The sequence below is a fragment of the Danio rerio genome, chromosome 19 (assembly GCF_052040795.2).
Source record: "Danio rerio strain M-AB ecotype USA chromosome 19, GRCz13ab, whole genome shotgun sequence".
Lineage (NCBI taxonomy): Eukaryota > Metazoa > Chordata > Actinopteri > Cypriniformes > Danionidae > Danio > Danio rerio.
The window spans coordinates 25,820,111-25,847,516 of record NC_141039.2 but is presented as its reverse complement, the minus strand read 5'-3'; the positions used below and the strand labels follow the sequence as shown (position 1 = coordinate 25,847,516).

The 27,406-nt window shown below is 40.2% G+C and overlaps 1 protein-coding gene and 1 long non-coding RNA gene across 2 annotated transcripts in view; one reads left to right on the top strand and one right to left on the bottom strand.

Moving 5' to 3' along the window:
• Positions 1-27,406, bottom strand: part of LOC147832564 (uncharacterized) — a 59,836-nt gene that overhangs the window by 25,332 nt on the left and 7,098 nt on the right. The window lies entirely within an intron of this gene.
• On the top strand, positions 4,326-6,875 carry LOC570301 (novel protein similar to vertebrate pim oncogene family). The gene is made up of 6 exons (XM_087295737.1): positions 4,326-4,572; positions 5,168-5,431; positions 5,732-5,826; positions 5,911-5,961; positions 6,042-6,417; positions 6,537-6,875. Exons 2-6 carry the CDS (start codon positions 5,182-5,184, stop codon positions 6,737-6,739), a joined length of 975 nt encoding a protein of 324 aa, XP_087151863.1. The 5' UTR covers positions 4,326-4,572; positions 5,168-5,181; the 3' UTR covers positions 6,740-6,875.

Genomic DNA, 27,406 nt, shown 5'->3' with positions numbered 1-27,406 from the left:
TTAACATGATTCTAGCACAAATAAGCATAATTCTAGCATGAATTAGCATGTTATTAAAGGGTCACAAAACACTAAAACACATTTTTTGAGCTGTTGACAGTCGTATGTGTGTCCCACACTGCTAAAAACACTGCATTCTTTCATGAGTAAGATTTGGTTCCAACCAATCAGCGCGCTCTATTATGTATGCAGTGCAACTTCATTAATATGCATGATAGCCTCCAAGACTGTTTACCAATCACAGTGTTCAGACGGCAGAGAGACGCCACATTGTGTTGCCAAGTGTGAGAACATGAATTGTTTGGAGTTACGGGTCGTCAATGTTGCTTTTATAATTTGCCGCGGTAAGGGTTTTGTTTTCATTTCCTCTCTATGAAAGCGCAGCTGGACTCACGTGTGGATCAGTGCACGCCACGTGCGACAGAAATACGTGTCTAATGAAATTTTTTTCCCCGAGAGCTTTTCTCAACTGGAAATGGTGAAATCTGGAATTGCTGCTCGTCTCCTTTTAATAAAGACGCTGATCCAGTTTGTGTTGATTATCCTGTCTTTACAGATTTGGTAAGTGAGCGACTAGTGGTCTTTGTTTGTTATTCAGATGGAAAAGTTAGTTTGTATCGTCCGCAGTACTCTTTCAGAGTTTTAAGACAGACCTTAGTCAAATGATTTTTAAGTTAATAAAGTTTACCGTACATTAACATCACTACAATATTATGAGACTGAAAAATCTGCTGTAAATGCTGCTCTTCCGAGTGTAAACCTTTAAGCACCACAACCAAACTTACCATCGCATTTTGTGACAGGAATATCACACGTGGCTTTCTGACGCTACCTACTGAGTGCATTTAAGTTACAGAGAAAGGCGGAGGTTTTTTTTTTTCCAGTATTTGTGTATTTATACATAAATATACACAGTACATATGTAATTACAAACTTTTAGTTTGGATGTCATTATTATGTCATTACATTATAATTATTATGTAACATTGTATTTGCCTTGTTATAACAATGTAATTAGATGGATAATAGTAGGGCAGAGCGGAGCACAAAGTAACACTTGGTCAAATAATAAACAAAGTATTGGGGTTAGACAAACCATTTGTTTTTTTACCAACAAAACACAAGCCTCTCCTACAAATGAGCTCTGAAATTATGATCGCCGAACCTATGGTTTCTGTGCAGTGTTGCCAAAAGTGCCAGGAGTAAAATGTTACTATTTACCCCACCTGCGGGGCAAGCTGTAACAGACAGAGGGTTAGTTGTAACACATACTTAAAAAGGCAGATTACACAAAATTTAAATCCAGTTTACTTTAAATAATATCTATATTTTCTCAGTACCTAGCTCAATTTATTTTTATTCTACATAGCACAGTATGTTTACTTATTTATTGGATAAATACATTTGAATTTATTTGGATTATTTTCCATTATTATACAATGCCTTTATTTGGAGAATTAGCAATAAAATATTTTTGTCTATCAAAAAAAAAAAATCTATTAAAAAACATTTTATTAAAAAGTTGTCAAAATTAAAAAAAATATTGTGTTAGTTTAATTGGTGTTCAACAGTGTGTGGCTTAACTTTAACACCCTGTCACAACTAACCACACTGTGTCATGTTTTCCTCAAAACTGGCTAGCAGTCACTGTGTGTTTCTTACATCTTTCAAAATGGTTTTATCTTTTAGCCTAGAAGACGGTGATCACAACAAGATTTCACTTTCATACTTTTACAAATTTTTTTAAATAAAAGAATATTGATTATGATAAAAAATACCTTTATGCTGCAAAAATGCTTTCTCTTGTGTTTCTCATCCAAACTTCACCGAACTTATTCAATAATAGCCAGGAAGACATCTGCTGACACTGTGGTGAAAACCTCGGAAGAATGCCATGATCAAGCCTGAGCAAGTACCTTAAAACTCTGTGTTACACTTAACCCCACGTTACTTTGTGCCCTGCGCTCCCCTATTGTAAATGTCTTCTTGTATACTTCATGTACAGTACAGTATGTTTTATATTGTGTGTTGAAGAGTACAATTGCAAAGAAATATAGAAATGACTAAAACTAGAGATTTTAGTAGTTTTCAGAAATCGTGATTTTACATTCAGTATTGAAGATTTCAACTGCAAAAATGTTGAAATATAAGACTTTTAGAGATGGTAGCAATCAAGAGATATAGTATCATATTCCAACTCATTATGTGCTGTGAATGATTTTTACAGCGTTAAAGGGATCATCTTCAAGACAATACTTTCTGTATAAAATGTGTGTAAAATCTAGACTAAAATAAAAGAGAAACAAAAGTTACATGTTTTATGTTTAGTAGACGTGAATGAGTCGACAGAGAAGCTGACTTAAACTTGCTCAGAGAAACGCTGATGCTGTCAAACATGGTTTACTACACTAAGCCAGTTTAATGGTGAAGGGATTGATCCAATAGGCCTATTGATAGAAGGTTTGTGAAGACATTTCATGCTCCCTTAATTAGCATTTTGTAGTATTTTCAAAATATTTTATTATATATAGTATTTTATTTTAATACATTTGAGCTCTCACACAGCTCTCCCACCTTCTACTTACAACAGGGGTTGAGGAGGTTATCAAGCCATCCAGCTGAAAAGACAGAGAGGAAAAGACGAAAGTCTCTGCACGGGCCTGGCCTGAGGTAAAAGTGACACTCATCTGAGAGGTCAAATATTTCATACACAAAACATTTTAAAGACATAAATGCAAACAAACTATTTTAAACACTGCTTGGTGACTACAGCTGACAATGCTTGATTAAAAGTTTTGAATGAGCACATGACACTATTCAGGCATTATTCATTTAGTAGTCATGATGAAATGTTTGCTACTTGAAATAAACACATTTTGTATTATTGTTGGAATCTTATCAAAACATGATCTTATTTAAAACTGTTAACATTAAATGTAATTAAATACATGACCAGCACTTGAGCATAACTTAGGGTCTGTCAGTAGTGATCGCCTGCCTGATTTTTGTTAAAAGGTGGAGGTTGTACAAAATTTGATAGAGGTGGTCACCTCCCTTCTACTTGTCTTTGCAGGAAAAACATCGAGTTACTGTAATAAGATGTGAGTGTTTCCAACAACAATGGAAAATAGTGATAGCTATACATATTTCATATATACACGTTACAGGATTTATATGAATTTTTCTCTCCAACAAAGATGACTCTAAATATAGTCTTAATGCTTAAACATATGACATATCTTAGCAATTCCATGCAAATGTCAACCTTAGCACGAAGTTTTCACCAAAATACGGAACCCGTTTCTGTTTTTTTTTTTTTTTTTTGTCTAAGCAAGTATTTTACAGAACTTTAAAAATGCTCAAAAATGTCTCTGTCAGCTTTTTCAAACAATTACATTTGATTTATCAAAGTCACACAAGTGCCAATTTCACATCGGTCACATCCATAACGACACTTTTTCCTCATAAAGGCAAAAATATTACATAACATAAAATCAATCATTTTTGTTTTATAGAGAGTCAACTCTTATCATTTTGATGATCATTACTTCTTTTGGGTTGTGCAGTTTAATTCACAGAATTTCTACAAAGTATTTACATTTAAAGTACAAAACATGTTTATAGAACAATATTTTTCTGATCCCATAACTCTGTGGTCAGTTGTTCTGGAAAATATAAACAGTTTAATACAGTGTTAAACAAATATTTTCTATGTGAATTTATGTTTTAAGTTTTTACTGCAAATGTCACATCCATAACACTGAAATTGCTCATATATAAATATAAACCTAACTTATTTTCAGCTCAAATCTACTGTATATAATTAAGCTTAAAATTACTTTGTTTAATTTTGTTACTGGATAATAATTTTAGTCTTAGTTTTATGTTTTACTCCACACATACATCACATGACTAAATGTAGGCCTAATAATGTTATTTTGAGTTTGTTCTGTTAGCAATTACAACATTTAATAGAATTTTATTCAGTTAAATCAAAATTATTTGAGATTTTCTAATCTTAAAATGACAGTTTTTTATTTAGTTTCTGGACAATAATGTTTTAGAATCAGTTTGGTGTTGTATTTACAAGTTTATTTCTTGTATTTATGTAGACATTTGTGGTGAAAATACTGTTCCTTATTATTGAGAAGTGAAAGATTAAAAATTATAGCTTGTATCTGCCTGTCTGTCTATTATATATCTAGTTTAGATAGCTTGTCCAATATGGTGTTATGATTTTGAATGTAAACAAGTGTTCTGGAATGCGCTGTCATAGAAACAGAAGAACGCAGCATTAAAAGTAGAAGAGAGTTCAGAATCTCCTCATTGCGTCTTCTCATTGCAGTTGGTAATAGTAGTTTTCCCAGTGAATTCTGTTATTATGGCATTGAAAAGAAAGCGTTGTTCTCCAGACACTCAATTATGATTTCCATTCTCATACACCTCCGACATCCAGCGCCAATGTGGCTGAGAACCATTCACCCGTTGGTGTTGGTGAGGAGATTGAGATACAAGTGAGAAAGAAGAGGAGGTGGGAGAGTTTTAAAAAGCCGCTCTCCCTTTACGCTGAGGGTAAATCCAGTCACTGTTTGTCAATCTGACCATGCTTTGTGTTCACTAGATCTCTGTACATGTACATATAGGCCCAGACAGATTCTGTGCACATGTTTTGCTATTTCTGCTGAGAATTTTGTTTAAAAAGTCTGCAGATTTATGAGGAATGATTTTGAGAGTAAAATAACTAAAAACTGAACACATACAATAAAAAATAACTTTTTAACTTGTTTTAGGTTTTTAACACAAATCTAAGTAGAACCAATTGTTTGGTAATCAAAGTTTCTCATAATTTATCGACTAAAAGAGAAAACTTTAACAAGAATCTGTATTGTACATAAATCATTTAAATAATTGCAGATTATTAATAATATCACTGAAATATAAAAATGGTATAAATATCAATATTCAATGGACTCAATAACGGGCATAAAATGTGTATGATTCAGATTTGTTGAAGGCAAATTATGAGCTTTCACTATAAGAAACCCAATTCATGACTGTTTCTGATCTCTAAGATGAAGTGTGTCTTTACACTTTACATCAAAATACAAATCAATTTTATAAGCCATTATCATTATCATTAATGCATGTCTTACATCTCTAAATACAGATGACAACCAGTGGATGAATTTTCTCTGTGGCCAAAAGAGAAAACGAAGTTTTCACAGCTCTCATGTGAACGATTTCCATCCTCATACATCTCCAATATCCATCACCAGCCTTCAGTCCACTGATGTTGCTGAGGAAAGTGAGAGAAAGAGGAGAAGGACTGACAGTCCTGAAAAGCTGCTCTCCTGTAAAGTCCAGAAGTCCAGCAGCAGCTCTAATCAGGCGGACCAGACTCCTGTTCAGATCCACAAGAAGAGTTCTGAAGGTAAATCTAGTGGTCATTTGAGAACGTGTGGCCTTCTCTCATGATCGTCTTCAGTATGAAGTAGAGTACATTACATTAAGTTCTATAAATATAAATATATTTTTTAAAAAGCACTCTAAAAGTTTCAATCACTGTTTGCTGTATTTTGAAGTGTCCACCATATCAGTATTGTGCAGGTTCATTTTCACGATGTATTGAATTATTGAATATAGGCATATGTCTATTCCACCTCAAACATTACACACGTGTCTGTCAGTGCTTGACATTTCACATCAGCTGCAATTATTCATCTTTTAACAGGTGACATTCTGGACCGGTATGAACTCGGCAAGGAGATTGGAGAGGGAGGATTTGGCAGCGTCTATGAAGGGAAGCGCTTGGAGGATGGCCTTGAGGTGAACAATCCCTTTAACATATATTATGTTCACTTTTTAGTGCACTTGATGTGATTATAACAGAAGTGTTGTTTTGTTGAACAGGTGGCAGTAAAAATTGCCAGAAAGCCATCGAACATGAAATATATCAACATCGTAAGTAGACTTAAAGGTGTAAAGGCACTGACAACAGTATATTTGGGGAAGCAACACCGCCTAACTAATCTTTCTTCTAGGCTGGTCATCCTGAGCCCCTTCCTTTAGAGATCGGCCTGTTGATACTGGCTCATAGAGGCGGCAAGGTTCCAGAGATCATTGAGCTGCTGGACTGGCAGGACCAGCAGGATCGTTACATCATGATCCTGGAACGACCTTCACCATGTGTAGATCTGTTCGACTTCATAATGTCTCTCAGCTCCATCACTGAACGCCAGGCTCAAAAGATCATGGAGCAGGCAACAACGGCCGGTCTCATGTGCTGCAGACGTGGGGTATTTCACCGAGACATAAAGCTGGAGAACCTGCTGGTCAACACTGACACGCTTGAGGTCAAGCTAATTGACTTTGGCTGTGGAGCTCTTCTCCAGGAATCTGGCTATGACAGTTTCTGTGGTATGTATTAAACTTAACACCTGTAGTCTGGACTGTCAATTTGACCAATCATGTATTTTCATGTTACAGAGAAAACATGCTTTAGTGTTTCATGCTGAGACTAAATCTTGTTCCTTCAGGCACAAAGGAGTACTTCCCACCAGAGTACTACCTGGACGACGAATACCATGCAGAACCATCCACTGTATGGTCTTTAGGAGTTCTGTTATTCCTGCTGCTGTGTCAACGATTTCCTGAAGTCACGGACACGCAGAGGATCGATGATGGAAACTGGACTGAGCCTGGATTGTCAGAAGGTAAGACGTCATTCATCACATCATAGACGAGCAGTTGTAGTTTAAATCATACAAAATGGTGGATTGAAACTAAGAGTTGGATATTGGATAATGGTGACAATGTTCTGATTCTAAAGGAGAGTAGAGTCAGATCTTATAGATGAATAAAATGACAGCAGATGTAAAGTTGAAGTTGATAATGTGTTTCTCTCACTTCTTCCCACCATCGTTCTGCACAGAATGCTGTGATTTGATTCAAGCTCTCCTGCAGGAAAACCCAAGCCAGCGGATTCCTCTGGAAGAAATCATTCTCCATCAATGGTTTAAGGTACTGAACTGTAGATCAGCTTCTAATGATTTGGAAAATAGATTCTCTTTTCATTTGCAAAAGGTTTTTTTATTGTACATTTAATGTTTTTTTTTTTTGTTTATTTTGATGAATCTGAATCAATAACCTTGATTTGGTGTGTGTCTGTATGTTTCAGGTCAAGGAATAAGATATAAGGAATGTAGTGCAAATGGATGGGAAAGATTATTTGCACTACTGAGCACCACAGTTCCTGACGCTAAAAAAGTTACAGATTCAACAGGAGAGCTTTAAAAAGGACACAGCAGCAACAAAGAATCCTAAAAAAAGGTCACAGCAACAACAGAGGATCCAGAAAAAAAGATCAAGCCCCAAGAAAAGATCCTGGAAAAGGCACAGAAGATCCTGAGAAGAGGGCACAGCCCCAACAAAGAAAACATTTGTAAATAAAAACATGAATAAAAAAGACTTTGTCGCACCAGTCCTGTTTTCATCAAAAATACATCAAATCAGCCAAGATGCTGAAAAAGCAGACAGCAGTGAATGACACACTTAAACACATCACTTAAACAATTAAACACCAGGACAACTAAACACATACACACTCTCACACACACTTATAAACTGATGTGACTGTAACTGAGCAAAGTTTTGGGAAATTGTTAACAAATTTAGTAATTAAAGCACAATGTAGAAAAAAGTGGGTAGAGGACTGTGCAGACACTAGCCCCTTTCACACAGTGATACCGGTAAATTTCTGGAAAATTTCCGGAACGACTTTACCGGTATATTGAAAAAAGCGCTGTTCACACAGGCGAGGACGTTACGGAAATTTTCCGGAAAAGAGCATTCACACATCCATTCCAAAATACCGGTAAATTCTGACATCATTCACCACAAATGAGCTTTAAACGGCTGCGCTTGTATTAGTAAACATTTGACTAAATTACAAACTCTGTGGATGATCAATATTGTGAACAACTTTCGCAGGATCACTTTCGCATGTCGAGATGTTCATAATTGTGCAGGCGCTCATAGGCACACGCAAAGCTTGAAGGTAAACAAACAACGGCTTATCATAAGCATCTCATCGATGATTATTTACACAGTTGGCATTAAGAAGAACATATAAACGTGATCTGACTAACTTCTAGCAGCTAAATGTGTCTGGAAAAATATTCAAAGGCTTTTATCCTCACAAACCGCGCGGACGTGAATGCGTCTGACTGTTGTGATTGGCTAAAGCAGACGTATCACGTCAGCACGTTCTAGACGTGCACGCGCTTATTACGGTAATCCTTCTTCTGCATTCACACAGCGCAGCCTTCCGGCAAATTGCCGGTAATGTTACAACTTCTCTTTCCGGAAAATAGCCAGAACGAATTTACCGGTATTTTCAAAAAGGACCTGTTCACACATACAACCTTTCCGGAAAATTGCCGGCAATTTTCCGGAAAGGTCTGTATGTGTGAAAGAGGCTACTCTCTCACTCACACATACACACACAGAGGCTTGAACATATCTCTTTAAGAGGATATATAAGTAATGATGTTTATACTGTACAGACTGTATTTTTTATTCTTCTACAATAACTTTGGGGTCATTTTCCTCTCGGGGACCAAAAAAAAAAGTTCCTGTAAAGTCAAGATCTACTGGTCTGACATTTCCTCATCTATAAGATTGAATAAAAACGTAAGTTCAGACAGTATCAGTCAGAGGCCACTAGAGGACAGACACTAGCCATTCTGCTGGAAAAGCAAAGAAAATTGGTTCATTCCAGAACAAGTGTTGAAACCGCATAAGGCCTAAATGACCTTTAACCTTTGATCGGTTTTCCCTCAACACTCAGTTTTATTACTTGAATTTTTAAAAAAAATTAGGATTTTTTCCACACTGTTCTTAACCCTGGATTACCTAGTAAATTATAAGCAGTGTGAAAGAAAAAGGTAGATTTACCCAGGGCTAAGAATGACCCAGAGTTGACCTTTTCAAGTTTTAAAACCCAAGACACAATAAATGTAAGATGTAAGACTGTGTCGCGGTACCAACGGGATTCAACTAAAATAAAGTTGACAGAAGTTGACAGAAGAAAGTTTGCAGTTTCATCAGCAGAAACCAGCTTAAACACTCACAAATAGTTTGCCGGTCATTCTGCATACAAGCTCAAACCATTAACAATCACACTCTTACGTAACGTCATTAACTGCCTCATACATATAGGTGTTTTAACCTGATTAACTTAAAAAAACTAAGAAAATTTCCACGTGTGTGTGTGTGTACAATTCTGAATGATATCTCAATATCTCAAGCATACAAACATCAGACAGCTACTAGGCTTTTCACACACTTAACCCTCTAGTCTACCGCATGGTGTTGCCATATGGCAACATGATATTTATGTACATTTCTCTGCTACTGTTTCTTCAAGACCAACATTCTATTGCTTTTGTTGGAAAGAGAAGACCTTAGTGTAGCCAATGATGTGCTTTGGTTAAGTCACATGACCTGCAGTGTTTTTCTGTTGCGTGATTTCTGACAGAATGGTGTTTATTGTCTGGCGTTTACTAAATGTCAGATCCACAAAAAAAATCTGAAACAAAACCTCCATTAATTTATTATGACATATTCACAGCTCTATATTTAAATGTATGCAAACTGTACAATAGTGAAATGTGCAATATTGCAATGGGTGAGCTAGCTGGCAAGGTCAGTTGTGAAGTTTTAAGTTGCAAATAACAACATGAATGCTAGTAATATATTGTTGATTAGGTGTATGTTTATGACATTTGCATTATGGATAAAATCTAGTTTTACTGGCAATACTACTTTTGAATAGATATGAATACAGGAAACAGTGTATCAGCGAGCACCACCATTTTCAATGATAAGTGAAAAAAGAAAAGGACAGAACTGGCTCTTCCTGCAGATGAAAGTGAGGATGAGATTTTTTAGTGACCATGAGAATTTTTATGAGTTTTAGTGACCATGAGAATGATGCAGACTGGACATTTGGTAAGAGCAGTGATGGAGACAGTTCGAGTAAGTTAGCTCTGAGGTAGATAAGACAGGCGTAGTAAAGTATAGTGTAATTTATAAACATTGTTAGCTAGTAGCTACTTTATTCTGATGTGTCTGGATATTCTAGACTTGTTATTTATTTGTTATAATATTTACTGGAGAAAATATTTATATTCACTGTATGTTATATACATGACGGTACAATATTAGCTTTTTAATAAAAATAATCAAAAAAGAATGGAATAAATTAAAGCAGTTGGAATATCAGTTGTAAGTTATAAGTTTTCTGTTAAAGCTTATAATACTGCAACACCAATTAAATCATTTCAAACAACAAAATTATTAATTATAAGGAAAGTTTTAAATTCAACATTTTTAAATTAGACCCACTGTTGGACGTTGCTGCCATATAGCAACATATCATTAATTACCTTTTAAACCTTTAAATTACCTAAAATATATTTAAGCCATTTTAACATCAATTTTTTTTTTTTATAGATTTATTATATTGCGTGCAGTAGAGGGTTAAAGTACAATCTGTTCTTAGCCCCTTACCCAAGGCTGAGTGTAATCTCTGCAGTCTTATCAAAACTGCTTTAAAACTGGTACAATCTACATTCAACCTGGCAGCTTATATACAAAGAAATTCACTTCAAAAGATAAAAAATGGCAAATAACTCAGGAAACCAATTCGTCGTTTCCAATTCTCCTCTCAAAAGCTTTCTATGACCTCTGACCTGGCTGAGTAGATCCTGACGAAATCATTACAGGAAAAGCAATGACACGCATATTATTCTAGTTTTACTCTAAAGTGGGATGATACTAAGGTCATCATGTAATCTAGACTCTTAAACATTCAACTTTACTAATAATCATAACAGGGATGGGTAGTATTTATGATACATGTATTCAGGGCCGGCCCGTAGCATAGGCAGTATAGGCAAATGCTAAGGGCGCTGTACATCCAGGGGGGCGCCAGAAATAAGCGCGGTTAAGTTGGTTTTGTTCTTGATATTCCTGACACATTCAGAGATATACAGCAATAACTCAAAAACCTCTTACCCTAAAATGATCTAAAGTGTGTTTTCTACAAAAAGACAAAGCTGGTTATGTTTCAGAGCTGTTTTTTTCTTCTTCTTTTTTTTTCGCTCGACATTATGACCACTGCTCTGCTCTGTTTTTCTCTTAAATTAGCACAAACAGTTACTAAAGTAGTCGAATGCTTCATTAATTCATTCATTTATATAAATCTGTGCACTCTTACATTAACATCTCTGTTATCAAGCAAAACACAAAGAGATTCATTTGCTGCTCTTCACTAAATAACTATAGTAACTTTAATCAATATGCAAATACAATTAAAAGTTAAATAGATTTTATAGCTTTATTTAATTTCTGTATAAGTCATTTTTTTAATAGGTTAAACCTTTTATTTTATTGTCAATATTTTCTAATGTTTGACATGTATTCTATCATTTAAAGCTATTTTTTGTCCCATATTTTTTATATCCCAACGTTGACAGATATGGCATAACATTGCTAATCAATAAATATCTATAGTGCTATCTGTTAGTTTTAAAGTCAGCTAATGTTATGGAAGTGCATAGATGTTATGGAACATAGTAATAGTAATATAACTACCACCATCATTACTTCCTCAAGCAAATGTGTAAATATTAGATATATTCAGCAATAACGTTAATTGCATTGGCATATTAATCTGACGTTTTCCCAGCTTGTAGTAGTCGATCAAAAAGCTATTTAGTTTCTTATGACAATACACTAGCAGTGGAATTTAATGCGATGTGACGGGGTGCCACATGAAATCTTGCCTAGGGCACCAAATTGGTTAGGGCCGGGCCTGCATGTATTTCAAATACAAAATAGTATCTCGTCATTTTTATTTGATGGGGTTAATAAAAATGGCTTAATATTTTGTATCAAAACACTTTAGTGTCTTGTATTTGTGTAGTTTTAAAATACTGTAAAATACTTTGTAAGAAGTCTACATTGCTGTTTTCTCAGTTATTTGCCAAGGCTTGAGATGAGACTAGAAAATTTAAGAATACTGAAGACGTCGAATCAATGATTGGAGTATGGATGGAAATTATACATCAAATATAAAGAAACAAGAGACAGATGGTAAGGGTGGATTTAGGAGCAAGTCAAAATAAGACAGGAAAATAAGACAAACAACATAAAAAGGTCTTTTAGTGGCGATACCTTCAATACTTCATTGACTGCTTCAAATGCCAGTAGCGGATCTGCTGGTGCTCTTTATAGTTAATTACAAACTTTGACATAGTTAATCAGTATGAGACAAAAATATTGAATAATACTCCAGTCTACACACTGGTCAAAAACTTCCAACTCATGTGTAATAGCAGCAAAAACAGAGAGCTATTTTTCATGTCACTACCTTAAAATTATAAGGTTGTTTATGACATTTTTGTCAAAACTGAGTTATTCACATATTCTTATTAAATGACAACTTATTTACATTATGGCATTTTTTAATAAGTTGTCCACATTTTAAAGGCTTATTATTTAAAAATTAAAAATTGTTTATCTATAAAGTCGAACTCTAGCTTGACTCTATAAGGTTCTTTCTCTGAGCCAATCAGCATTTCCAATGCACGCATAAGAGCCAATCAGGATCAGCTATCTTTGTCATTTCACCGGACTGCTCTGTTGACAATGGGAAAGACCAGAATGAACCACAAAATCAGAGTTGACTAAATAATGCAGCACCACAGAAAATTGAGCAGAAACCTGAAACTGAAAAAGTGTGTAAATATGATGATTTAGAGGCATTTTTGACATTGAGATGAAATGTTACACTTTACATTGTTGAAAAAGAGACAGTTATTAAAAAATGTAGTATTTTCTTTTCGGCTTTGTCCATTTATTAATCTGGGATTGCCACAGGCACGCGCCCTACTTGGGTTATTCGCACGAAACCAGTAAAACAACATGGCACTTAAGATTTGAAGTATAAAATTTTGTAATTTGTTAACAAAAAACATTATAATAAAGACAACGCTGTTCTCTACGAAGCACAATGTGTAATTTTAACATAATTTATTTATTTTTAATCATTTTACTGCATTTTCTACTGAAATTCTCATTACTGAAACGTGTCCATGCATGTTTGAATATGTGTTATGTTGTAATTTAAACAAATTAGCATAAAAATGTTAGAATAAAAACAAATTAATTGTTTTAATAGATTATCTTGGATGACAAAACAAACAGTTTACAGAATATTCATGTATAATGACAATCAGAAAAAAATGAAAAATTAGGTGTTCGTGACAGATGTTCTCATCCTCCGCAACCATTTTAAAGTGCTGTTTAAACACACATAAAGAGTTTAAATAACGTTTAATTTTGTATAAAGGAGCACATGGGCTAGTTGTTTTAAGATGATTTCTCTAGTTTAATGTAAAATTTTCTCCTGCCAAAATGGTTACACGACTTTTTGATTATCATTACCGAAACAGGTAGTTTTCTACACTTACATAATTGTTAGATTTGCAAATTTTTATGAAAACAAACTTTTTTAAAGACCTTAATTTTATCCACTGAGAATTTTTTTTTAAATCATCATAGCTTCCCTATTATTTGCAAAACATATTGAGGCACCTCATTCTCCACAACTTTTTTCTCATATACCGCAACTATTTAGGGACAGTTGGGGTAGAGAGAACACGTGTTTCGGGAATGAGAATTTAAGTAAAATTGCATACTAGATTAAAATAACTCTTTTGAATTTAATGTTAATTTTAAAATGTACTAACTGTTTATATTTTGCTTTAATGTTTCATTTTAAACAGTCAGCAATGAAAAAAATAAAATCTTTAGCTAAAGCTAGGTTGGAAAAAATTGTACAGCAACCCAGAACTACTTGAGGAGTATAGAAGGAAAGAAAGAGAGAGGTTAGATTTGGAGATGGCATAGCAGGTGTAATTACTAAAAGAAATACTCTACAGCAGGGGTCCCCAAACTTTTTTATGAGAGGGCCACATAATTTTTCCTTTTTTAATGGGGGGCCGGGTCACCTTACAGTATAAATGAAAATTACATGGTTCGGATTGACTACTAGTATTATTATGATTTTAACTGTATGTATACCTTCTAATGCTAGAATAGTTATTTTGTTATGCACCACACAGACAACTTATAATTTATTTTCAAGCGATATATTAATGAACTTTATTACCATTATAATGACTTTTTATATTCAGTGCTAATCAAATTCAAACATTTAATTGCATATTAGTGTGAACTGTGGGCTTGCTTCTGACTGGTGAGAAGTCCAATGTCAGGTTTCATTCCTGTCACAGCCAGTCTCAAAGACTGATGCAAATGTTCATCAGTGAGTCTTGATCTCATCAGTGGTTTCATCAGTTTCATGCATAAAAAAAAGGTTTTTTGCTCACAAATATACGTGATGCCAAAAAGTGTGGTCATCTTTATTGCATGCCTTTTCATGTTTGGGTATGTCTCGTTGGGGAGGGCTGCATAGAATTCAGTGAGAGTGTTGGGCTTAAATGCGTCTTTCAGAACATCACAGTTCTGTAACTCAGCCAACTCAAACTGATACGAAGGCAGGGCTTCGTTAATGTCAGCAGCGAATGGGTTCTGAAATAGGCGGATTTCTTTAGCGTAGACGTGTAGCTCACGGAATCGCACGTCAAACTCCGCCTTCAGCATTTCCAGCGCTTCCACGCACTTTTCAACTGGGAATGGAGCCACTGGTATATCCGCTGAAAAACTTTGGGTTACTGGGAGATGAGTGAAGTCTTGTTTTTGCACTTGTCCCACAAGCAGTGCTAGTTTCACCTCAAATGCTTTTATGTGGGAATACATGTCACATATTAGTTTCCCTTTGCCTTGGAGCTGCAAGTTGAGGCTGTTCAACATTTCTGTCACATTTGTTAAAAAGGCGAGATCCCATTTCCATTCTGCGTCAATCAGTTCTGGGACAGTTTTTCCCTTTGTCAGAAAGAAGGTGTTAATTTCGGGTAGCAGCTCGTAAAAACGCCTCAAAACTCTGCCACGGCTTAACCATCGGACTTCAGTATGGTAAAGCACATCTCCGTGAGCAGATTCTAGCTCCGCAAGAAAGGTTTGGAACTACCGGTGTTTAAGTCCGTTTGCTCTGATAAAGTTTATACATGACACCACCACCTTCATGACCGATTCCCACTTTAAAACTTTGCAGCAGAGTGCTTGCTGGTGAATCAGGCAGTGCACTTGTAATGGGTGGGTGAGACCTCTTTCTTCCATTTCTCTGATCATGCGTCCTATAAGTCCCCTTGACGTGCCAACCATACTAGGTGCCCCATCAGTAGTGATGCTGACTAGCTTAGACCAGTCTAGACCCAGCTCTTCCATCGTTTGGCATATTTTACCAAAAATATCCTCCCCTGTCGTTGTGCCTTTTAGACTTTGTAGGGCTGCCAGCTCCTCGGACAGTTCAAAGTTTGAGTTAACTCCGCGAAGAAAAATTAGCAGCTGTGCCGTGTCCTGCACGTCATTGCTCTCATCAAGAACTTAAGCAAAATAAATAAATTCTTTCACTTTCTCCTGCAGCTGGGCATATACATTATTCCCCATTTCTTCAATTCGTCTGGTTATTGTACTTGCTGACAGACTCACCGCATTTAAGACGTCTTTTTTATCGGGACACACCTCCTCCGCAACAGCATTCATACATTTTCTGACAAACTCTCCATCACTAAACGGCCTACTGCTGGTTGCAATAAGTTTAGCTACCTGAAAGCAAGCTCGAATGGTTGACTGATTCAACTGAGTTTGGCGCACAAATGTACTCTGCTGAGCTAATAGTACACCTTTTAGCTTCAACACTTTTGTCTGCTCTCATTTGGCCTTGCAAGCTTGCATACTTCTCTCCGTGGCGGGTTTCATAGTGTCGGCGCAGATTGTATTCTTTGAACACAGACACGGTTTCTTGACAGATGAGACAAACAGCCACTTCTTTGCACTGAACAAAAAAATAATCACTTGTCCACTTTTGATTAAATACCCTGCACTCTGAATCAACCTTTCTCTTTCCCAACCGTTTGGCCATTTTGCTGTCGCTTTGAGTTTTCCTGCTCGCTCATCACCTGATCGATCTCAACGAAACATTTTTGAACGTACCATTCTATTGGTAGGTGAACTTATTAAATCATTAGGCTACATTAATAACTAAGGGATTATTTTTAGTTTGAAAGCCATTTTTTTAATCAAATACAAACATGATATAAGTAAAGCATATATTAAAATAAAAAATTCAAAATATGTCTGGCATTATTCAAGGGCCGGACCAAACGTGGGGGCAGGCCGCATTCGGCACGCGGGCCATAGTTTGGGGACCCCTGCTCTACAGTGTTAGGAAATCTAATCATTTAAGTTAATAATTTATTTTTTAACTGCACACACGCAGTGTACAAATGCGCATACACACACACAAACATACACACACACAGAGGGCCCTTTTATACACCTGGCGCAATGTGGCGTAAGGCGCGACGCAATTGTTGTTTGCTAGTTTCAGCTTGGTGCAAGAGTCGTTTTGAGGTTTTGCATCACGCTGTTTAAATAGCAAATGCATTTGAGCTCATACTGTATGTACTATGTCCATAGGCGTTCTACTCTAAAAAGACGTTCTGAGGGGAATTGCTGGTGCGGTGCTATTTTGAGAAACTGTAATAGATTTTTCAATAGACCAGAACAAAATAAATTGTAAAATATTACAAAACATTTTAGATTTTAGATTTAGATAATTTTCTAGCCTACATAAATATAAAAACCATATGCCTTCTTCATCTCGGGAGGCTTTTTTAGTTCATTAATAACAATTTGCTTTTGTATAATGTTATCATTATTAGCTGTATTATTATTATCTACATATTTATATTTGTTTTATTAAAAACAAGCTTAGATTTGCCCACCTGTCAGGTTTTAGACCATATGGGGCACAGCATGTGTATTAGGATATAACTCAGGTTTTTGACCACACTTCATTATTATGTTCATTTATTCGTTTGCTGGAAATTAAAAATAGATCTAGAAATTATTTTAGATTCTCGGGCCCAGTGACAAAACAAAAAGCAAAACAAAAAAAGAACAGAAACAAAAGAGAATTAACAGAAACAAAAGAATTAACAGAAACAAAAGAAACAAAAGAATTAACATAAACAACAGAAACAAAACAGAATCAAAACTGAATTAACAGAAACAAAACAGAATCAAAACTGAATTAACAGAAACAAAACAGCAGCATCCAGCAGGTGTCAAGGGCAGGTGAAGACGCTCAATCCACAGTGCAATCGCTACACGAGATGCCAGTCATCCCTCCGGCAAAGCCAGGCGTCCGTACTAATAACTAACGATTGGGAAGACAGCAGTCACTGGAACGCGCATAAGTGTCAACAGAATCACGAGGGAGAGTTCAGCTCTAGGAAACGCGACTTCTCAAAGCTCACAATGCCCCACAGTAGTCACTCTATGGTGCAACAGCAACCGAACAGACACCAGCCAAACGCACGGCAGTGACACACCCACCACAGGGAGTCAGCTGGACGATGACGCAACTTCCACTATTCTCCGACAGGCTTTTATACACCTCTTAACAACCTGCAGTTAGTAATGGGCGTACACCAAGGCTTAATGCAAAACATCTGCTACATTAGCATGATTTTAGCATGAATTAGCATGATTCTACCATGACTTAGCATGTTATTAGCATGATTCTAGCACGAATAAGCATAATTCCAGCATGAATTAGCATGTTATTAAAGGGTCACAAAACACTAAAACACATTTTTTGAGCTGTTGACAGTCGTATGTGTGTCCCACACTGCTAAAAACCCTGCATTCTTTCATGAGTAAGATTTGGTTCAAACCAATCAGCGCGCTCTATTATGTACTGTATGCAGTGCAACTCCATTAATATGCATGATAGCCTCCAAGACCGTTTCCCAGTTACAGTGTTCAGACGGCAGAGAGACGCCACGTTGTGTTGCCAAGTGGGAGAACATGAATTGTTTGGAGTTACGGGTCGTCAGTGTTACTTTTATAATTTGCTGCAGTAAGGGTTTGTTTTTATTTCCCCTCTATGAAAGCGCAGCTGGACTCACGTGTGGATCAGTGCACGCGATGCGCGACAGAAATACGTGTCTAATGAAAAATTTTTTCCCCGAAAGCTTTTCTCATCTGGAAATGGTGAAATCCGGAATTGCTGCTCGTCTCCTTTTAATAAAGACGCTGATCCAGTTTGTGTTGATTATCCTGTCTTTACAGATTTGGTAAGTGAGCGACTAGTGGTTTTTGTTTGTTTATTCAGAGGCAAAGTTCGTTTGTATCATCCGCAGTACTCTTTCAGAGTTTTAAGACAGACCTTAGTCAAATGATTTCTAAGTTAATAAAGTTTACCATACATTATCATCACTACAATATTATGGACTGAAAAATCTGCTGTAAATGCTGCTCTTCCGAGTGTAAACCTTTAAGCACCACAACCAAACTTACCATCGCATTTTGTGACAGGAATATCACACGCGGCTTTCTGACGCTACCTAATGAGTGCATTTAAGTTACAGAGAATTGCGGAGGGTTTTTTGTTTCTCATTCGCTGTGCGGTAACAAACATAGCCCTTCAGACTTAGCATGTTATTAGCACAGTTCTAGCAAGAATTAGCATGTAATTAGCATGATTAGAACCTCCAGTTCACACCGATAATGATTTTTTCTTTCAGAAAATGAAGTCAACAAGGAAGCAATAAAGAGTAATAACGTAAGTACAATCATTCATTACGTTCAGTATTTTAACTTTCATCACTGTTTGTTATGTATATACTTTTTTCCTAGGAATTCATTGTGCAGTCTTAAATATAATCTCCATCTCCATGAAACTGTAAGGTGAAGTGTTGAACTTGAAATAAAATTTTTATGATTGTCATTATTATGGACTTATATTTGATCCAATAGGTAATTGCTGCAATTGGTGAGGATGCATCATCTTTTGGGAGTAATGCAAATGTCCTGCGTATCCAGTGAAATAAGGTGTGTGACCCTTTATTAAAAACACCCTTGTCAGTGAGATCACACATTTTAAATCAGTTCTCAGTTTAAATTAAAAGTTTAATGTCAGTATAAGCCAAACTGTAGGATCAAATGACTATTATAAATGTTATCACTATTGTAAAAATATTTTAATTTTCAAGCTTTGTGGTAAACACATATGCATTCAAGCTTACAACTAACTATTTGTACAGTGATAACTAAAGGGAAATGGCAACAAAGAATATTAGATAATGTTTTTAGTTCAAGTGAATCACTAATTTCCTTTTTATTTATTATAGTCATGGTGAACCTGACTGAATGCATTCATCAACCATCTCCAACCAAGTCAGAGCTTCAAGGACAGCTTGAGCTAAATGTGCCTGAGCTTGATTAAGAAAAAAAGCATCTCCACTGGCCAAAGTCTACAAAAAAGCAAGAGAATAGAAGTTTGCAGATGATCTAACAGGTATTAACATAAAACTTATAATAATAATTTTGCTAGATCAAAACGTTCGAGGTTACTAAAGTAACCCTTCGTTCCCCGAGGAGGGGAACGGAAGCACTATAAGTGGATTTGATTGTTAAAATCCACACATTGGGAGGTTCGGTTCAGAAGCTACTCGTCTGAAAGAGTATTGAACGGGCCAATTGAGAATGAATTGGCAGCGCAAGCCTGCGCAGGTGAGCGGCATAAGCAATCAACTGAGTATATAAGCTCACCTGGCGCCAGCAGACGCTATCCTTTTTAAGCTGAAGAGACTTTTAACAGCTAAGGGACAGTCATTATGGCGACGGAGTATAGTGCTTCCGTTCCCCTCCTCGGGGAACGAAGGGTTACTTTAGTAACCTCGAACGTTCCCCTTCGGGGGGAACTCCAGCACTATAAGTGGATTTGATTGTTAAAATCCACGCATTGGGAGCCCATTGAAAGCGCCATAATGACTGCACCTTACCAACACCCACCATGAGAGAGAGGTCAGGCAAGCGTGACGCACCCAGATCACGAGAGGCGTGGTCCTCCAACTTGCCCTTGGCCCTAACTTATCCTACTTCAAAAGAAGTTTTACGGAATAGGTATCTTATTTGGGAGTCGCTAGCGTCTAGATAATTCTAGGAATACATGACAGTACGTTGGGAAGCGTGCCATCCCAGTAGGGAGGACGCTGCGGAGACCATCCGCACCCAATAGGGGGAAACAATTGGAATTACATATGGACTAACCCTGAGAAGGGGGAGTGCGCATAAGGTGGTTAGCAGATAGGGAAAGCACGGGTCCGCCCAGGGGGGGAACTTAACCGTGGCGGAAAAAGCATATGGGGATCACCAGCGGGGATCGGCCATAGCAGGCACCTATACCCAAAACGCGGGCTGACCAGCGGGCAGACCTACTACCTAATGGGCCAGCAAGTGACTCCTCCGCTGAGTCAGTGCTGGGGGCCTCGGAGGAATCTGCAGGGCTCACCAAATGGGGAACTTTACTGACAGACAGGAGGGTGCACATCTCTCTTTGTGTTAGGGAAAAAGGCACCGCAAGCGTGTACAACACCTACCGAGTTGTTTCCTCAATCACCAAAGGTACCTAACACCCTTGAGGAAACCGGCTCCACTTGCAGATTATAAAATCTTGCAAATGTGTTGGGTGTCGCCCAGCCCGCAGCTCTACAAATGTCTGTTAAAGAAGCGCCACGTGCACACGCCCAAGAGGATGCAACGCTCCGAGTGGAGTGCGCATGCACTCCTGGGGGGCGCGCGGCTGGCCTCTGCTCAAATAAGCACATGAAATGGCCTCCACAATCCAGTGGGATAAACGTTGTTTAGACACGGCACTTCCCTGCTGCCGTCCGCCATAACAGACAAAGAGCTGCTCAGAAGATCTAAAGTTCTGAGTACGGTCCACATAAATGCGCAGAGCGCGAACTGGACAAAGTAAGGACAGGGCTGGGTCTGCCTCCTCCGGGGGCAGCGCTTGCAGGGTTACTACCTGATCTCTAAAAGGAGTGGTAGGAACTTTGGGGACATAACCCGGGCGGGGTCTCAGAATAACGTGAGAAAATCCCGGCCCAAATTCCAGGCACGAGTCACTGACCGAAAATGCCTCCAGGTCCCTGACCCTCTTAATGGAGGCCAACGCGACCAGCAGAGCTGTCTTCAGGAACAGAAATCTTAAAGATACTGTATCAAGTGGCTCGAAGGGATCAAATCGCAGGCTCGTGAGAACGAGGGCGAGATCCCAAGAGGGCGTGAGAGGGGGGCGAGTTGGATTAATTCGCCTAGCGCCTCTGAGGAACCGGATGATGAGGTTATGCTTTCCCACGGTGCCGCCAGCCACCACGTCATGGTGAGCGGAGATGGCAGCAACGTAAACCTTGAGAGTGGAGGGCGACAGCCTGCTGTCCAGCTTCTCTTGAAGGAAAGAGAGCACAACACTGATCTGGCAAGATCAGGGGTCTTCTCTGCGAGAGACACACCACTCAGTGAATAGACTCCACTTCAGGGCGTAGGCGCGAATCGTGGAGGGGGCTCTAGCCTGAGTGATGGTATCAACCACCGCGGGCGGCAGGTTACCTAAGTCTTCCTCGCGTCTATGGACCACACGTGGAGGTTCCAGAGATCGGGACGAGGGTGCCAGACGGTGCCTTGTCCCTGAGAAAGTAGGTCCTCTCTCAAGGGGTCTGCCAAGGGAGGGGCGTCGCGAGGAGGGAGAGCTCTGATATCCAGGTTCGGTTGGGCCAGAGGGGCGCAACTAACAAAACCTGCTCCTCGTCCTCCCTGACCTTGCACATTAACTGCGCGATCAGGCTCACTGGGGGAAACGCATACTTGCGTACGCCCCGAGGCCAGCTGTGGGCCAGTGCATGCGTGCCGAGAGAGCCCTCGGTCAGGGAATAAAACAACTGGCAATGAGCGTTCTCGGGGGAAGCAACAGATCGATCTGGGCCTCCCCGAATCGCGCCCATATCAGCTGAACAGACTCGGGGTGGAGTCTCCATTCTCCAGAGTGAATCTGCTGCCGTGAGAGCACATCGGCTGCACGGTTGAGCATACCTGGGATGTGAATGGCGCGCAGCGACTTCAGCCGCGGGTGACTCCAGAGGAGCAGACGGCGGGCGAGCTGAGACATGCGGCGAGAGCGCATACCCCCCATGCGGTTGATATACGCTGCCGCCGCCGCACTGTCCGTCCTGACCAGCACGTGTTGCTGCCCCAGCGCCGGAGAAAACGGCGGAGAGCACGGAACACTGCCAACAGCTCTAGACGATTGATGTGCCAATGCAGCTGGGCACCTACCCACAGGCCCGCAGCTGCATGCCCGCGACACACGGCTCCCCAGCCTGTGCTGGAAGCATCTGTCGAAACAACAACATGACTGGACGCCTGTCCCAGAGGCACACCGGCCTGCAGGAACGAGGGGTCGTTCCAGGGGCTGAGGATGCGGCGACACAGCGCAGTAACAGAGACTCGGTGTGTGCCCGCATGCCATGCGCGTCTCGGAACTCGATCTTGAAGCCAGTGCTGAAGTGGTCTCATATGGAGCAATCCGAGCGGCATGACGGCCGCAGCGGAAGCCATATGCCCCAGGAGCCTCTGAAAATATTTCAGTGGGACCACTAACTTGCTGTCGAGCTCCCTCAGACAGTTCAGCAGCATGCGAGCGCGCTCTCTGGAGAGGCGCGCTACCATGGTGACCGAGTCCAGCTCCATCCCGAGAAAAGAGATCCTCTGCAACGGGGCGAGTTTGCTCTTTTCCCAGTTGACCTGCAACCCCAATAGGCGGAGATGCCGGATCACCTCGTCTCTGTGCGCAGTCAATTGCTCCCGAGAGTGGGCTAAAATCAGCCAGTCGTCGAGATAATTGAGTACGCGGATGCCCGCAAGCCGCAGAGGTGCTAGGGCACCCTCCGCGAGTTTGGTGAAGACCCGCGGAGACAGAGAGAGCCCGAAGGGGAGGACCTTGTACTGCCATGCTCGACCTTCGAACGCAAACCGCAGAAACTGACGGTGGTGTGGAAGAATGGAGACATGAAAATACGCGTCCTTCAGGTCTATGGCTGCAAACCAATCCTGAGGACGAACGCATCGGAGGATGCGCCTCTGCATAAGCATTCTGAACGACAGCTTGTGAAGGCAGCGATTCAAAACGCGCAGATCTAGGATTGGCCGTGACCCACCGCTCTTTTTGGGTACGATGAAGTACGGGCTGTAAAACCCGCTCTCCATCTCGGCTGGAGGTACCGGCTCGATTGCACCCTTCGCCAGGAGGGCAGCAATCTCTTCTCGCAAGACAGGGGCGGACAGGGGATTGACCCTGGTGAAATACACGCCCATAAACCTGGGAGGCCGTTTGGAGAACTGTAGTTCGTACCCGAGTCTGATCGTGCGTATGAGCCACCGCGAGGGGCTGGCCCGCGCTAACCAGGCAGGCAGAGCCCTCGCTAATGACGTCATCGCAGCAATCGTTGATGTACCCGCGGAGGGGCAGCGAGGAGCGGGTGTGCTGATCCGGGGAGCGCGAGGGTCCCACAGAAGAGCTGGAGGAGAGCGTTTCGCTCTGGCTCCGCACCCTGACTCCTGCGAGGAGCGGGTGTGCTGATCCGGGGAGCGCGAGGGTCCCACAGAAGAGCTGGAGGAGAGCGATTCGCTCTGGCTCCACACCCTGACTCCGGAGGGGGGGCTTGGGGGCTGGGAGAAGGGAGACCGTCCCCCCAGCGCCCGTGAGCCGCTGGCGCAGCATGCAGACCTTGCGAGCTGAGAGGCGGCGCGTCCCAGGCTGGCAGGGCCTGCAGTGCCCGTGAGCCATTGGCGGAGTGCAACGAACCTACGAGCTAGAGAGCTGAGCTCAAACTGGCAGATTTCGGGCTGTCACCTCCTGAGAAGTGGAAAAGTGCCCTTTCATTTCATGGCAGTAAAAAGTGCCGTTGGAAATGGCGCCCCGCCCTCCAGCGGGGAAAGAGCAAGTTCCCTCCTCTCCAGATGACCTGTCCCAGGGACGCTTCGCGGTCCGTTTGCCAGACTTAGCGGCGTTCTGGGCAGGGGGAGTGGCCTGCTTCCGAGGTGCTAGACGCGCTCGCTTCGCCAGAGGCGAGTGCGGGGGCGGTGCAGCTCTCGTAGGCAGGCACCTTCGGCCAGGAGCAGGTATGGATGGCACGGCGGGCGGAGCGGGCTTACGGGGCCACCGATTAGACATCACCCAACGGACTGCTCTCTCACTGCCTCGAATTCCTAAGTGAATTCGCAGACTGTGTCGCCGACCAGCTTGGGATATGGGCGAGTCAAGAAAGCGGACTTTGTCAACTTCGCGCATATCAACCAAGTTTTGTTAGAGGTGGGGCTTCTGGACCACTAGTGTGGACATCGTCCTCCCCAGAGCACACGCAGCGGACTTAGTAGGCGGCGGATTATCTCTCGCTGGAACCCTCAGATCTGCCCGAGCGCCCGCTGCAGAACAGGAGGCGACTGGGGTGGCTCGCTCTCTCACGAGAGTTTGCCGCGATCTCAACTGCGCGACGGTCATGGCATCGTAGTGACGACATGAACTGCCCCCGAGCACCACATTAACATGCTGGACCCCCAAACATGTAATGCAGTGATCGTGCCCATCATCCGGAGCCAGGAAACCCCCGCAACCAGAAACGCACAGTCGGAGCGCCGTCCTGAAAAGGACGTGCTGCACGACTGTGTTGCTCTTTTAGGATGCTTTGCAACAATACGCACCGCTCTGGAGGACTGGATCCCAAAGGGACGCCAGGCAAGGGAGAAACCCAGCTCGACCATCTGCCGCTGCGTGGACTCGCTCTGGACCGGGAGACACTCGTTCGCTCGAAGTGGCTGTAGACAGCAGGAGGAACCCTCATGAAGCTCGATCAGAAAAGTCTCTGAAGCGAAAAGGATAGCGTCTGCTGGCGCCAGGTGAGCTTATATACTCAGTTGATTGCTTATGCCGCTCACCTGCGCAGGCTTGCGCTGCCAATTCATTCTTAATTGGCCCGTTCAATACTCTTTCAGACGAGTAGCTTCTGAACCGAACCTCCCAATGCGTGGATTTTAACAATCAAATCCACTTATAGTGCTGGAGTTCCCCCCGAAGGGGAACCTTATTTCTCGGATGTGATCATTAAGTGCCTTCTCAAGCTGCATTTAGCAAGTTCAAACTCATGGGCCTTATATACAAACCCTTTATATAGAGAACATTCCTCAATGTTCTCTATATATCCTCAATTTATATAGAGAAATTTCCTCCGGGTGCGCCGGTTTCTTCCACAAGTCCAAAGACGTGCTACAGGTGAATTGGGTAAGCTAATTTGGCCATAGTGTATATGTGTGAATAAGTGTGTATGGGTGTTTTCCAGTGATGGGTTGCAGCTAGAAGGGCATCCGCTGCGTAAAACGCGTGCTAGATAGGTTGGCGGTTCATTCCGCTGTGGCATCCCCAGATTAATAAAGGGACTAAGCCGAAAATAAAATAAATGAATGGATGATTTTATTTTGCAATAGATTCTGACTTTCGTGCAGCACTAATTCTGCTCCCCCATATCTTTAAAAAGAAAGTTGATTGCTTACAGTAATTACACTGGGAGAGGTTTGGGTACTGTTGGTTAAACACTTTGTAATACTCTGATAGATGTTATGCAGTTCTGACAAATTTTACATTGTTTATTGATGTCCTTTTTTCTTTCTTTTCACAGTGGGATGATGATGATGCTCCTTACCCAACTCTACAGATGGTTGAAAGTCCTCTGCAAAGTGTAGGAGAATAGGAGTTAAAAGGCATTATTACATCCTTCGCCGTTTACTGTGTTTTCAAAATGGCTTATCCACACTACATAATGAATGCAAAGGATGAACATCAGCAACTCCCCGAGATGGAGCAACAATTTGAATTTGAACATCAGCAACGATGTGAAGATAGAGATCCAAAATGACAAGAAAAACAACTCAGTGCAGCTGTCCGAGAGAACTGGTATTGCTGGGTCTGCATCAAACAGCAATGCTTGGATCTTTGCATTTACTTTGGTGCATGCGTTTCGAGTCTGTGCATCAGTATTTTAAGACTAGCAGCTATAGACATTTCAATAACATTGCCCAAATCAACTGGGAAGCACAAGATGAAACAATGCTAAGAATTTTCTCCGCCCAACACCCTTGATGAGATTGACACATTCAGGTTTTCAAATTGAACTGTTTTCGTGTGCATGTGAGACTGCTAATAGGGTAGAAATACCTCTTTCCTAATGAAATACATTTTAAATGTCTATAATGCACTCTTTTCTGTGTGGCAAGTTTTTAATACTGCTGTTGTATGATTCATATTTCCATGCAAATACAGTAAGAGTTAGACTTTGAATGGGGTGTTATAAACCAAGACAAACGGACTTTCAGGCCCTTGAAACATACTCTGCTGATAAACTGTTTCTAAAGAATGTTTAGAAATTTTAAATCAAATGTGTAATACTGTTTGATCAAAAGTGTTTTTGAGATCTAAAATGATAAAGGGTATACTTTAAGTGACATGTTTCAATTTAATGTACTGAAAAAGATTGCTTTGAGATTCTTGATGCTTTTAGAAAATGTAGAATGCAGTGCACTAGCAAAAATGTACATCATGAGGTCTAGTGCTGTTTTAGAAAAATTACGTTGTAACGTTGGTAAAAATGCTCAGTGAAATGTCATGTACTGGTGTTGAAAAAAAATAATATTAAGCTTTTTTGCTGTTTCAAAAAATGTTTAAGCAGCTATTTTTTAAGTTAATGCATCTGGTATAAGATTGTGATAGTTTAAAACTTTCATCCTCTAAAAAGGTGACAATGTAATTGTTCTGAATCTTTCCATGTGTGTTTGTGATTAAATGTTAAAGTTCTAAAATTACAATTATCGTGCAGTTTGTACTCATGGAAAAAGATCGATTTTAATTATTTTAAAATGATGTAATGTTTAAACATTCATCCTGTAAAAATATTCATATTTAATGTTTAATAAATGTGATAAATGAAATTTAATGTGTATGGAGTTCAAATCTGAAATTTAAGGGTACAAAATTCATCTCTATGGAGGAGAAATTGTACCTTAGTACCTGAAGGTACATTATTGTACCATAGCCCAAGTAAGGTACAAATTAGTCAGCAGAGGTACATATTTGACCCATTAAGGTACATACTGCTAGGGTACAAATGTGTACCCATGTGAAAGAGTACAACAGGTGTACCCTTGAGGGTACTGCCCCAGTGACAAGCCATTGTACCCTTTAAGGTACTGTACAAATTTTGCACATTTTTTCTGACAGTGTATGTAATTACAAACTTTTAGTTTGGATGTCATT

Coding starts and splice junctions, on each gene's coding strand:
- LOC570301 (XM_087295737.1), top strand. CDS start 5,182: ATGAATTTTCTCTGTGGCCAAAAGAGAAAACGAAGTTTTCACAGCTCT. Junction 5,827..5,910: donor GCTTGGAGGATGGCCTTGAG/GTGAACAATCCC, acceptor TTTGTTGAACAG/GTGGCAGTAAAAATTGCCAG. Junction 6,418..6,536: donor TGGCTATGACAGTTTCTGTG/GTATGTATTAAA, acceptor TTGTTCCTTCAG/GCACAAAGGAGTACTTCCCA.